Here is a 14,239-nt window from a genome sequence, read left to right as displayed (position 1 = left end):
AAGTTCCTCTTCTTCCTTGGTCCCTGTAAATCTACCCAGCAACAACCATCCCCTATAAGAGTGTTTGTCTATGGTGGTGTGTGGTTTGTCCTTCATTCTCCAGGAGGACCATGACATCAGGGAGATGATGACATGATTTACAATTGATTTTGATTTTAGTGAGTAAGCGTTATGCAAAGTCACCAGCCTCACTTTCTCCTCCAGAACCAACTTGTCTGTGGTACCGAAGGGCTAGGGAACCCAATACTTCTGTGGCTGTAAGTAATAAACTGCCTAACTAGTAAGTCTTTGAGCACTTGTATTCCTTCTTGGTACCTCATCCACGATTTCCTCACATTATGTACTTATTTTTAACTGTTTACTGACCTAAAATTATTGTAAGAAATGGCAGGCACCCTATTTCAGGATATATTTTTTATATTAGGTGATCTTTCTTCTCAGGTAATACATTAAGTTGTATTGGTACACTTTCATCATTTCCCCCTTTATTTGGTTGAAGAAGTAATAGAATTGAGAATGAGGAGTACTGCTACTGTCTTTTCCATAGGATTGATAATGCATAATGATATTTGAAACTATGCAAAATGAAATTATCACTTCAAATCAGTTGAATTTAGTTCTGAATAAATAACTTTCTACCAGTGAATAGAGAAAGTGAATTAATTTACTAACACGTATTTTTTTTAATTTAATGGAATTTTAGGAGCTGGCAAGCCCACTACATTCTATCACAAGTCTGAACTACTTAATCTGATTAAGTCTATGTTCTTTCAAAATGTAAAGGGAAAAAAATCATGAAGTGCCCAATTTTTAAGGGCTTCCTTGTGGAACTGAGAACTGTATGGATGCCAATTGGTCAGGCTTCTGAAGAGAATTGAATTCTTGGGAGTCAGTTACACACACTTGAAATACAGGCTTATTGAAAATATCTGAAGTGATCAAATGCTTAATGTGCAGTGGTTAATATACTTTTTAGGTCTGTGTTTGCTTTAGAAATTGCCGACAATGAAATTAATGCTGCATGCCAAGCATAGCACACAGACACATTTTCTCTCCTTTATGGCAAGTCTTATATCATCCTGAGTGCCATTTCCTGATAAGCATTGGTCAGTGGTTATGAAATGAAGTTTCTTTCATTTCCTTTCATTAAGTTAATAGAGGTATGAGGAATCCACATAACTTCTCCATGTAGCAGATACCCAGCCCACAGATACATCAGTCCATGGGAGCTCTTCCTAATAATACCTTGCAGGTCAATATCTCCTAATACTTAAATATTTTTCTCTGACTATGTAGAGAATATAATCACAGTTTTTCATGTGGATGTAGTGAGAATGTGACCATTTTCTCTTCCATAAAGTTAACTCTCAATTACTCAGAAGCTCCTCATAGTATTTGAGAAATACCTAATGCTCTTTTCCTTGAAGTATCTATATTTAGGGCTTTTCACTTTTCATTCTTTTCACATTTCATCCTTCTTAAAGGAGATAAAGGAAAAAGAGAAAGGGGAAGAAAGCCAAAGTAATCAACTTCATCACTTTAGCAGTTTTAGGGAAGGAAGATGAAACTGTGAAGTCAAATGAAATGTTTGGCTAACTCTGGATTATGTTTATCTGGTTACTCTTCTTTTTCCTGTTAACAAAGCAGAGAAATGCACACCCAGCTAAGCTCACAAATACATCACTGCAAACTTCTCACTTTGTAGAGAATCAGTATATTTATCCTGGATAAACCAAAAGATTTTCCCCTAAAATGAAGCTCTGTGATAATTTCAAGGGAGAACAAGAATAAAGGACTAAGGCATTTGTGATAAGAGGCCATTCTTTTGACCTTTTCAGAAATAACGAACTATGCCATGTGATATTAATTCTTTCCAAGATAATTACTGAGCTATCTGCTTTAAATGTATTATTGATATACTTAGTAATCGAAGGACTTTCCATCCTTTATGTGGAAAGGCTGTTTTCAAAATAACATAGTATTCTTGATCCCTAAAAATTAAAATTGCATGTATTGTTAGATACCATCATTCTTTCCTATTTGTAGAACTTATATTCTTCCTTTAGGAAATTCCATGGATACTTTGGTAGCATACAGTGTTCTCATATATGAGAACATTATACATTTTGTGGTTATCTGTACATGGGATATAACCTGGACTTTCTAGATTACTTTAGACTTTATATAGTTCTCTGAATACAACAGGTAGGATTAAAAACTATAAAAGAATTCAAGGTTCTGCCATGAAAGGAAAAATAAATCATTGATACCATTTAATTTCGCTCTGCTAGGTCAATATATGACTAACATAGAGATAGGCAATGGACCTATGATTTCAACAGCTAAGTGAAGTTGTGGGTGAGAAATCTCCTTCGATGAAAGTAGATTATCAACTATTGTCCAATTTATAGTCTTAGAGAATTGTCTAGATCCAAACAGTGAGAGTTCAAGTGTCTTTTTCTAAGACATGTGGCCAACATGTTAGAAGAGAACTTGAAATCAGATATTACTTCACCCACTAAGCCATGATGACTCTCCAATAGCAATACACAATTAAAAAGTTGAGGTCCATTTACTACAAAGAATTTTCTCCTTTGTTAGATATGAGAAGGTAAAATGCCCTTGAGGTCAATGGAAAGAAAAATCTGCCAATTTCTTTAAACCTACTAGTGTATCTTTCAATCTGTTGTAAAGCTATTTCCTTTCACTATATTTACTTGTACTATGATTCTTTCCCTCATCTTCCTTTCCCTGAGGTCATACTAAGACTTTTTTCATTGAAACCAATTAATGTCATCGTATACCAAGAAATATCTTATTTTGTTCCCTTGTGATAGAAGTAAAATAATTTCTTTTTTATTTATAGACTTCATGTTTATCAAAGACATGGATTATCCTAGATCCCTTCACAAATGACATACAAGTTAAGGATATGTTTTGTGTTCCATACTTTGCAATACTTTGAAGATGGGGGGGACACATGAAATATAAAACTTTCTCCAAGCCATCCAAGACAAAAGTCATTGGGAAATCAAAATATACACATGTATGTAAATAAGCAGGAAAGTGTAAACTGATTGTTAAAATGTTAATGTGAATATCTGAACATCAGAAATCACCAAATGCTTCCAGTGATGGCTTGATGTTTTCCTTTTATGGTTATCTAGTTTTAGGAAATTGTTAATAATGTAGATTAACCTTAAAAGCATGCTATTCTATTCTTTGCATATATGTGTGTATGTATATATGTACACATATAATCCAGATGTTCTGGAGAGTAATGCAATGAATGGTAAGTCAAGAGATTGATGAGAATATTGCCCAACTACAGGAGGAAGTTATAAGTCTTACCTGAACAATGAACATGGCAATGTGATGGAATTCTCCTCGACCTCCCTGTTTAACAGGGACTGTCATAAAGAACTTGCTGCCATCTTTGGTAAACACAGGCTCCTCATTCTACAAGTATAGAAGTACATGCAGTGATCTAAGACTGACGTTAAAAATAAACATATCTACTTATATTGCTGCAATATAATAATTACACTGAAACACCACTTCTTGAAAATAACTGGGAAAAATTCAGTAAGAATTAGTAAAATGTTCAAATTCTGGGATATTAAAAAAAAGAAATAAGGTATTATTAGTTTCAAGTGCACACAGATCTATGCATAGCAAGTGCTATATAATAGAAAACATTTGTGGGGAAAGGAGTACAGTAGTTAAAATTAAAATGTTATAAATGAATTTGTAGATATATGTATATACATCATAAATGGATATGTAGAGAATCATAATTTTGAGATTTCAAAGATTCTCAGAAAGTTAGTCCAAGCTATATATCATGATAATACCTATTAAGCATTTTGCAGACTTAAAACACTACAAAAATGCTTGTGATAATGATAATCATATTGATAGATAACATTTATATGGTTCTGCCAATATTATTGCTTCTTATTCTTATCACAAGACTACAAAGGCAGTGTAACAACTCCCATTTTACAGATGAAGAAATGGGCAAACAGAGTCTACGTGACCTGTCTAGGTCCACACAACTAGTATATATCTGAGAAAGGATTTGAGCACAGGCTTTTCTGACAGAGGAAGACTATAATACAACATACCCATACTTTCTTGCAGATCTCCAACCTGTGAGAACCTACTACCACTGGGGGAAATCTGTTCTATATTTTGGCATTTATAGCTCTCAGGAATATGTTTTTGCTTTTATGCTATCAAGCCTAAATTGCGTTTTTTGTAACTTTTCTTCATTGCGCTTGAATCTGGAGCCAAGCAGGAGAGCTCTAATCTTTTTTCCCTATGACAATCCTTCAAAAATTTAAAGACAGTTATATTATGAGTTCCATAATTCTTCTGCAGGTTAAAGACCCTTAAATCTTTCAACCAATATTCAAATGGCACATACTCTCATCCCTTCAAATGTCTCATTTGTGCTTCTCTGGGCACTTTCCTGCTTTGTCATTGTCAAACTTATATAGTAGTTGCTAGAACTGAACATAATACTCCCAATGAGATGTGACAGAAACAGAATACAGAGGGACTGTCACCTTATATCTGGGAGACGTGTCTCCCTGAAAGCAGTCTAAGATTACATTACATTCTTCAACTGCTATATTATGCTACTGACTCACACTGAGATTATACTCCACTAAAATCCCTACATGCTTTCCAGATCTCTTCCTGTCTTGTACTTGAGAAATAGTTTTTAAACCATCTATGTGACTTTACATTCATTCCTATTGAATTACATCTTACTAGATTCAGCTCAGTGTTTTAGCCTGTCAAGGTCTTTTTTTGTATCCTGTCTATTTTGCTAGCTAAACCACACAGGTTAGTGTCTTTTGCAAATTTGATAAACATATATACAATCTAGATAGCATGTTTATTTTTTCACACACTTCCATTGGAATTTTTTTTCACTTTTATGTAACATATTAGTTTACATATTTATTTTCATAATAGACTTTTCCTTTATAGCTATTAGAATATTAAAAAAAAAACAATTTCCTAGAGAATCCATCTTAGTAAAGCTGCAATGCATTATTTTAAAATACATATCATTGTAATAACCATCTTGACAAATATGATAATCATTGCAATGAAATGACATTTTAGGAGTTATCCATATAAATATATACTTTATTTAGATTTATTTTTAAATTTAATTTTTAGTTTCAAATTAATTCCCTCGCCAAAATATCTATTTAAATGCTCAAAGGACGTAAAGTTAACTTAGAGATTATCTTGTCCAATCAATCTAGAAAAGCAATTACTTGTTCAGTCACACAGCTAGCTGTGATAATCACTACAATATGCTTCTTCATGATCCCAGTCCAATCAGTTTTCTTTCAAATCATGTGATCCTCCTCATGAATAGAAACATATTAAAAATACCAACTAATATTCATCATATTATAATATTCATCAGTTTTTGAGGATTGCTTTTTGTTACACATTTCTAGTGATGAAACTCAAGTAACTACTTGGAATTTGAGATATTTATAATTACAAATGTCATAATTTCATTTAAATCATGTTTTCTAAAAAGAAATTTAAAAAGAACATCTCAGGATTTCTGTTATTAATTTATTTCAATAACCACATACACATCAGGTCACAAAAACAGAGCAAGTAAGTTCTGAGTTTGAGCAGCAAAACACTGCGCGGTGTCACATTTGGAGTCCTGGATTTTCTTTAAAGGAATAGGTAGAAATATGAAAATTCAATCTATAACTTCTCCCTATCAACTTTAAATTATCAGAGAAAAGTATCAGCATGGATCTCACCTGAGGCCCAATAAGGCAATAACTATTTCTCTGCCTTACCAAAGAACTATGCTAGACACTGAGGATGCAAAGACAAAAACAAAACAGTCCCTCGCCTTAAGAAGTTTAATTCAGTTGGGGAGAGGGATAGAGAACATGCTTATAAAAATGAAAGAGAAAATACAAACATAATAGTTTCTGGTGGGAAGATACTAGCAAATAAGAAGAAAAATAATTATGATAAATACCTGGGGAATCCCCTTTTATTTATCTGAAGGAATTCAGATAGAAATAATACTGTTTCCTAAATAGCTAAAGTCATTGATTTTTAGTAATTAAATGAAAATGTTGGGAGAAAAGTTGATTTATTTCATTGAAAGCATTTTCTGGATAACTCCACTGAGGTCAGGATGATTTGGGCAATCTATACTTCATCATTTTCCCACAAATTTCTCTGAAAAGTCTAATTCTAGTTTGGTAAATAAGAATGTCTTAGCAATGATGAAAATAAAGTAAATGGCTAATAACTATATGGCTGGATAAGTATATAGCCTGTTCAAAATCACCTATAATAATAGTGAGGGACATTTCCAATGCTGCTGACCTATGTCTTGCTATTGGACACAGATGGCTCCATCAGAAAAAGTGAGGCTTTGCACAGCCCTCTTTCACTTAAATCCAATTCACCTGAATGTCATGGCATCACCTCCCTGTTGTCATTGTCCTCTTTGGGAACCATGGACAAACAAGAACTTCTTTGAATAGTAGTAGGAGCTGCTTCACAGGGGACCCAAATGGAACTGGCCAGTTGGGCAACACATCTACTTCCTCCCTTTCTCTCTTCTTCTCTTCTTTCTTTCCTTTCTGAAGACCAATTCACTTGGGTTCTCATTGATTGACTAACAATAGGTCTCCGCCCAAGTCCACTTGGTCATTGTTTTTGCCCTTATTGCTCAGAATGAATGCGGATAGCAATTGTTTTTGTTTTTGCAAGAAACTCTTGAGGTCTTCCCCTCCCAGACTGATTTTTTTTTTTTAAACTAGGTAATAGAGCTCATTCTTGGAATAGGTGTTGCCTCAGTCAAACTGAGACTTGGGAAAGACCTTAGCTTAAAAAGGCAATGGTCTCTCACCACATCCCTGACTATCTTTAGTCCTCCTGATCTATATCTCACTATTGGACCCAGAAGTCTCCAGAGGAGAAAGTGAGGCTGGGGACTTTGCACAGCCTTCCCTCACTTAAATCCAATTTAACTGCATGTCATAGCATCACCTTCCTCAAAAACAAAGGGCAGCAATTAATGGCTGTGAAGTACAAGGTTGACAAAGATCATTAAGTTTGAGTTTACTCTCCATGGCACAGAACATAAGCCACGAGTATAAAGGTGAGAGGGATCTGCTTAATAATACCTCAGTTGTCCTTTCTACCACATTAGTCCCACCTCATGTTTGGGTGAGACAGAAAAATAGTTATTCTTTTACAGGTCATTTGGTGAGGTCAATTTGGATACATTTCTGTGTTAATTTAAAGGTGTTATGCAAAAGTTACAGCTTGAATTGAATACTTATATTTCCACCCATTCTTTTAAAGAAAGACCAGGATTCAGATGTGGCAACATACAGTGTTTTGTTACTCAAACCAAGAACTTTCTCACTGTCTCTTTCTGTGGATTATTTTACAGCCTTCAACCTAAAAAGACAGTTCATTGGACACAATGAAATCTGGGCCTTATCGAAAATGTTGACTTGGTTGGTTGAATATAATTCCTCCAAAGCAAGGTTTTAAAAGACTTCTCTTTCTTTTGTATTATTCCTACAGTAGCTAATAAAGATCTAATGCAATAGTTAGAAGGTTTTAATTGCCCTAAAGGTCAGGAGCAAGGTCATAATCTTTTAATATAGCATTTAGCAACACAAAATGTCTTTCAGAGAAGACTTTGGGCCTTGGGAGTCATTAAGACCTATGTTGGAATCTTACTGATGACACTTACTAGATTTGTTGACCTGAAAATGTCACAGGACTGCCTCAAGACTCAATATGTAAAATCAGGAAAATATGCAAAATCTTCCTAAGAAAAATGAGGATAATAATAGAGCCTACTATAACACAAAAGGTTGTTGTGACAATCAAATTAGGTTGTATATGGGGGAAAAAACTTTAAAAACAAAGCAAAATACACAAGATGAGACCTGAAATAAAAAAAAAAAGTTAGTGATGATAATAATAATAATAGCAATAACAAAAATGATATGTCCTCTTTTTTGTCTGATAGAACTTGGATAGCAATGCTACTATTACAAAAATGGATTTTAATTCAATAAATGTGTTGGTAAGAAAGCTGATCTACTTCATTAAAAAAAAATCAAGACAAATCCAGTGGCAAACAGGATTCCAACAACAATATGATATGTTCAATGCTTCTTTTGCGACACATTGCTGGCTGAGTTCTATGTGTATTGTCTACGAAATGCCTTTTGGTAGCACTGTATTACTTAACCTGTTTAATAGATTCTATCAATTGATAAACACGCTAAAACTTCAGTTGAGCATATTTGTTATCAATGTTTACTACTGTTTTGTGAAATCGTATCTTCTCAGGAAATATTTCTGCATAGTTTTGACTTATCACAGGATTTGATAATATCGTTTTGGCCATTTTCCCCTTTTTTGACCAAAATGTTAATGAATGAGCTTTTGGGTTTACTTTTGTGTTTCTCTTGTTATTATAGTAGGCTTACAATGTCAGGCTTTATTTTCCGCTTTGCATATAATTAGGTACCCCCACATAAAACACTCCCCCCCAAAGCAATAAGTAACAATAATAAAAAGTCATAAATCTTCTCACCTGCCTACTCAGTCTCTACATGGCTGTGGACTACTTGGTTTTGTGAGAGACTGATCTCCCTTGAACATCTGCAGCCAGCTAAACTTGTACAGAAGCACACTTTGTAACATACATATCTTGTACTGTGCCCGACTCCCCCTTTGTCCCAACCTCGTCTACGTCTTACACCTCTCTCTGCTTCCCTTCTGGTTTTGCTGAGCTAACAGTTCCCTGTTTCCTGCCTTTTTGTCTTTTGTTCTTGGGGAGAAGTTTCCCAGTTTAGACTGTGAGCTCTGAGGCCCAGACAATGGGAGAAGGAGCCAGTGAATGGGTAGGGGTTCCAGATTAGGGATTATATAAATTTACTTTCAGCTGTATTTGTACTCCCTGGCAGGTGCTATTAAGGCAACGAAGGGGGAACCCTTTCTTATGAAAAAGCAATAAACTCCTTTTTGCCTTTCCTAAAACAAGTGTCTGATTGATTATTACAAGAGGATCAAAATATTCCAGACATTTTGATTACCAAAAAAAAAAAAAAAATGCATCATGTATGCCTACATCTGGATTAAACTGAAAACAGCATATTCCAAAAGATAATATACATTGGTGCTACATTAAAAAAATCAGTCCGGGAAAAGTTAGATAAGTATAAATACCACTAGTTTTTTATACTGAATTACTAAAACATATATCATTGGGATTTTTTGTTTGTTTGTTTGCATTTTGGTATCTAACTCAATTTTATGAAAAGTGGAAAACTGATTCTGACTCCTTCTTGGATATTATATTAACTAAGTGCATTTTTTTGAGAATGCCAGTGAGTGCAATAGGTTTAGTGAAGACTTCTCAGATTGTAATTCTTCTCCCAGGGGTGAGGTAAGACCAAGAGGCTCAAGGTTACAATATTTTTAGAGTGGAATAATTCCATATAAGGATATAAAACTGTGTAGTACATTAGGGTCTCAATGATTGGATAAAACTTACATAATTCTTTGATGTCTTCATTTCAAAAGGGATTGGTTAGATTTCGTGTCTAGAATGTAAGATCATATTCTCAGCTAATGAGGATAATGTTCAGTGAGGGGAGGAGGGACTTGCATTAGGGTCTATATAAATAACTGTCTTTTCTTTGTCTTCAGCTTTCCTACTCCAGGTGAACTGGTACAGGATTGCCCCACTTCTCGAGAATCGAATAAATCAACTTTCTGTCATCACTCTGAGAGGCCTCTGAGTAATTAATTAAGTAGGGATCTGAGCCATCCCACACACAAGTAAATAAACTTATATAGCAACCAAAAATTTTAATTCAACCCCATAACTTATTATATTTGCTTGTTTACCCCACAAATAAGAACAAAAATAATGATTTTTTTTTTGCACAAAAACATGAAGATCTAAACATAGCAATGAAACCATTATTTATCTTGATAAGTATTAATAATTTCAGTAAATATTGCATCTATTAGTCCTTTCTCTTGAGGAAATAATTATGAATCCCCCATGGGAAATGGTTGTGTTTAATATTTGTTCAAGTTCTTTTCATGTGGTGTAGTAGAAATAACCCTGGACTAGAAGTCAGACATAGAGTTGTGACTAGAATGGAGTTTATAAGCTCTCAGTTAACAAATTATAACTTTATAAACAAGAGGCAAACTTCACCTAGAAGGTCTGTCTACCTAACATTCTTCTACTTTGTAGTAGCTGTTTTCCCCACAGGGTTGTGTAATCTCTTGCTATTTCTGTGGAATCCAATGCCCCTTACAGGAACCACTTCCTTAAACTAATCATAGAATTGCTGTCAGTATTCATCTGAAGCTGAAGTGAGATTTTCTGAGCCATAAGGTTCCTCCTGCCACTTCTGGTACTTTACTAGTACATCCTATATTCCCTATTTGACAATCTTCTCACCTGATTTTGCCCTAGGCACTAGAATTCTCACTTATGGCTTTGCCCAGAGGACCTGGGATCTCATCATAGCTATGCTATTAACTAGATGTTTGACATTAGGAAAGTCATTTAACCCAGCAGGCCCTCAATTGCCTCACCTTTGAAATGACAGGTAGAATTAGATTAATTTATTCTGTCAAAACTTATGAAGCTCCTATTAAGGACACATGAAGTACTGTCATTTCCTGGGGAAAGAAAAGTTAAGTTGACTAATGGAAATGACCTATCTGGTTAGGTTAAACCTTAAATTCCATTTCCTTTTTAAAAGAAATTTTTGGCCAATGCAGTAGGATTTCTTTACTGAGTTATACAACTAATCATCTCAGATACTTACTGCATTTTTCATGTACCATAAAAACACTAATAAATCATATATATATATATTTCTTTTTTTATATAACCTCTCCACCCATAAAGTATATAAAATCTGTAGTATATATGTAACATGTGTAAATATTTTGTACATTATATATATATGTGTGTATACACACATATACACGTTAAGAGTAACATATAATGAAAAATAAAAAATAAAAACTATGCAAGATAAATTTTTAAAAGAAAGAGGCTTTATTTCTATTCAACTTAAGGAATTTTTAGTTTTACCTAACTGGTACAACTTTTAAAATCAGAAAGATATGGATTAATAAGACAGCCCAAATGCCTAGTAATTAATAAGTTAAAGATATCATACATACTATACCTGCTTAGAAAGCCACAGATCTGATGTCATCTCATATTTCTGAAAAGAAACAATTGATTCCATGAGAAACTGAGAAATCAACAAACTAATAGTTGCATTCATCAATGGGATTTTTACTGTTATTTTTAGATTTACTTTTTCCTATTCAATTACTACCGAGTACTAGAAAAGTCTTTTGTTCCCTATCATCATTAAAAAAAAAAAAAAAAAGAGTAACTAAATGCTTTAATAGGAAAGGGTGTTTACATGATGATTTTGAACACAGCTCTTTACTGAATTCTTTCAGAAATTTAAGCAGGATACCACCAGATAGAAGATCTTAAAAAAATAAAAAGATTCCTTCGATTTCTTAAGATAAAGTGGCTTTAAACCCCTGCCAATTTTGAATTTTTACCTCTCAGCTTCAGCTGGCAAGTAAAAATTGTTAGGTTCTTCAAAAGAAGTTGGCACACAATTTTTAGGTTTAAAATGCTGACATGGACATTTTTCTACTCATTTTCACTCTCAGTATAAAGTATTCATTTTTTGTGAGTAATGCTTCAGTTTTAAAAGTTTTAAATGTCATACCTTCATTTAAAAATCTACTTTATGAGAGATTTATATATTTCTCTCATAAGAGAGAGGACAAAAATGTTGATTCAAACAAGAAAACATAAGGTAGCAACTTGTCAATAACTCAGTGCAATGTTTACATGAATTCTGTTCGCATTTGGTGCTTTATGGACAAAGGTTTTACCCTGATATGCTGAAATTTGACAACTGAATCCTTGGAAATGTTAATTCTGTATGAATTAGTCTACTTAATGTTTAAAAATTTTTATTATTAGGAATGGTTTAAGAAATCAGTTCTCTCATTCCACAACACTATCCTTTCACCTGTTTCTATATCTCAACTATTATATTGAACTAAGCACAAATGGTATACTGCTCGCCTATGTTTCATTATTTTGTTCAAATCTCTCCTAACCTTCAGTATAAATATAGATTTATCACCAGGCAAACAAAATCTTGTAAAAATCAGACTACTATAATTCAACATTACAGAGAATTTGGTGAAGAGTTACAATGCTGGCTCCTCATATCACAGTTGATCATGAGTAATTCCAGAATTTTGTGAAGTTACTAGCAGCTATTCCATTAAGGGGATAAGCTCTTTGTCTTAAAAACCCTTTCTAACACAACAAGACAATTAAAAGCATACATAAGGGACATACTGAACATGTATTTCAATGCTCAGAATATAGCAGTCGTAGTCATAGATCTTTTGGTGATATCTACTAAGTGGAAGTGAAAGAAGGTACTTGAAATTCTAATGGTTTCAGGGATCGGGAACCTGCAGCCTTGAGGGCACATGTGACCCTCTAGGTCCTCAAGCATGGTCCTTTGACTGAATCCAAATTTCATAGAATAAACCTGGAGGGTCACCTGTAGTCTCAAGGCCGCAGGATCCTCACCCATGTTCCAACCCTTAAAAATGTTCATTGCTCATTAGACATAATTGCTGTTCTCCAGTAAATAGGACTGTGATTGAACATGCTGCTATGCATTTTAATCCACAATAAGTATATTCATCTCTGACCATTTTCCTTTGACAATTTTCTAAAATTTTCTTGAACATGCACATTAATCAACAGTACATGCAAAACATCATAAAATGTTGAGTAGTTTGGAATCCCTAATTAAGATAATGTGGACACTTTCAGATAAATAACTCATTTGTGATTGTATATGAGACTCCGTATGACACATTAACAAAAAGCAACAATTAAACCTAAGATGTGAGAGGCCTGTTCTATGCAGGCAAAATATAAGGGAGAGTTGCAATTGTCCTATTAATGAAGGATAAATTTGGTACTGTCTTCATATATGAATCCACTTTATTTACCCTTTCACTCTTTGCCAAAGCATATAATTTCAATGTGAAAGAAATGATTTTTCTCTCTTTCCTAATGCTAGAATAATTAAAGTTTAAGGTTTTGCTTTGGTTTATTTTTGGTTTCCTTTTGTTCATCTTAGTGACTATTTACTCAGTAAGTTAATTAGTAAAGAAAAATGCAACTTTTTTAGGCATGATCAGTTGGAAACAAATTTGGTGTTCACATACATGTTTATATGTGTGGGTATGCACATGTGTAAATGTACACAGATATATGCATATTTATATATACACACTTATATATATGTATATATCCACCTTTTAAAAGTGTATATAAATGACATAGATTTATATATATATGTACATATATATGAATATGTGTATTTAATTGTCATACATGTATATAGTTGGCATTTTAATTATATGTAACATATAGAGGGAAACATGTATTCTTGATTTTTCCAGAGTATTTATGTATATTATGAGTGAGTGTATGTATACACATAGAGCATACATGCATGCATGTATGTTGTATTGTCAACTTTTGTAAGTGTGTATCTGTGCATGTGTATGAGTACATCAATGTCCATATAAAGCTGCAAAATGTTTGATTAATTGGACATTGGAAGTATTTCTTTTAGTAGGAACAAAAACAAAATCATTCAATTTAATTGTCATTTACCTGCCCTACCTTCTAGTGCTAGTCACAGGTAATAGAGATGTAGACTTTCCTTATGTAAACTCTTTTATTTTGGTGTGAGCAAGAGGAGGGGAGAATGAAACAAAATGTAAAAGAACCATTTAGTAAAACTAAATTCAACTTTTTAATTGCTTTTTTGGCCCATTTGAAGAACAGCCACTTTCCTCTCTTAAATTACGTTTTATAAATATCACCTGCCTCCTCTCCTCCTCCCCCAACATTGTAGACTCTACAGACAGCATTTGTTCAAAGAAGAGAAAGAAAAGTTAAAAAAAAATTCTCAGTTTAATGAAGTTTCAAATAATTATTTAAGGTAATTGTTTCATTCTTGGGAAAAGATTATGGGATCAGAAACACAGCCTAGAATATTAACAAATGTGGCTTTGCTGCCTATAATAT

General features: G+C 33.6%; 1 protein-coding gene across 1 annotated transcript in view; it reads right to left on the bottom strand.

Annotated features, from left to right (window-relative positions):
• Positions 1 to 14,239, bottom strand: part of DPP10 (dipeptidyl peptidase like 10) — a 997,128-nt gene that overhangs the window by 56,215 nt on the left and 926,674 nt on the right. The window contains exons 12-13 of the mRNA XM_072613293.1: positions 11,265 to 11,303; positions 3,352 to 3,459 (exon numbers count right to left, since the gene is read on the bottom strand). Of these exons, the coding sequence (XP_072469394.1) occupies positions 3,352 to 3,459; positions 11,265 to 11,303 (147 nt within the window). The remainder of the gene's footprint in view (positions 1 to 3,351; positions 3,460 to 11,264; positions 11,304 to 14,239) is intronic.

Source organism: Notamacropus eugenii, chromosome 5 (assembly GCF_028372415.1).
Source record: "Notamacropus eugenii isolate mMacEug1 chromosome 5, mMacEug1.pri_v2, whole genome shotgun sequence".
NCBI lineage: Eukaryota > Metazoa > Chordata > Mammalia > Diprotodontia > Macropodidae > Notamacropus > Notamacropus eugenii.
This window is presented reverse-complemented; position numbering and strand designations above follow the sequence as displayed.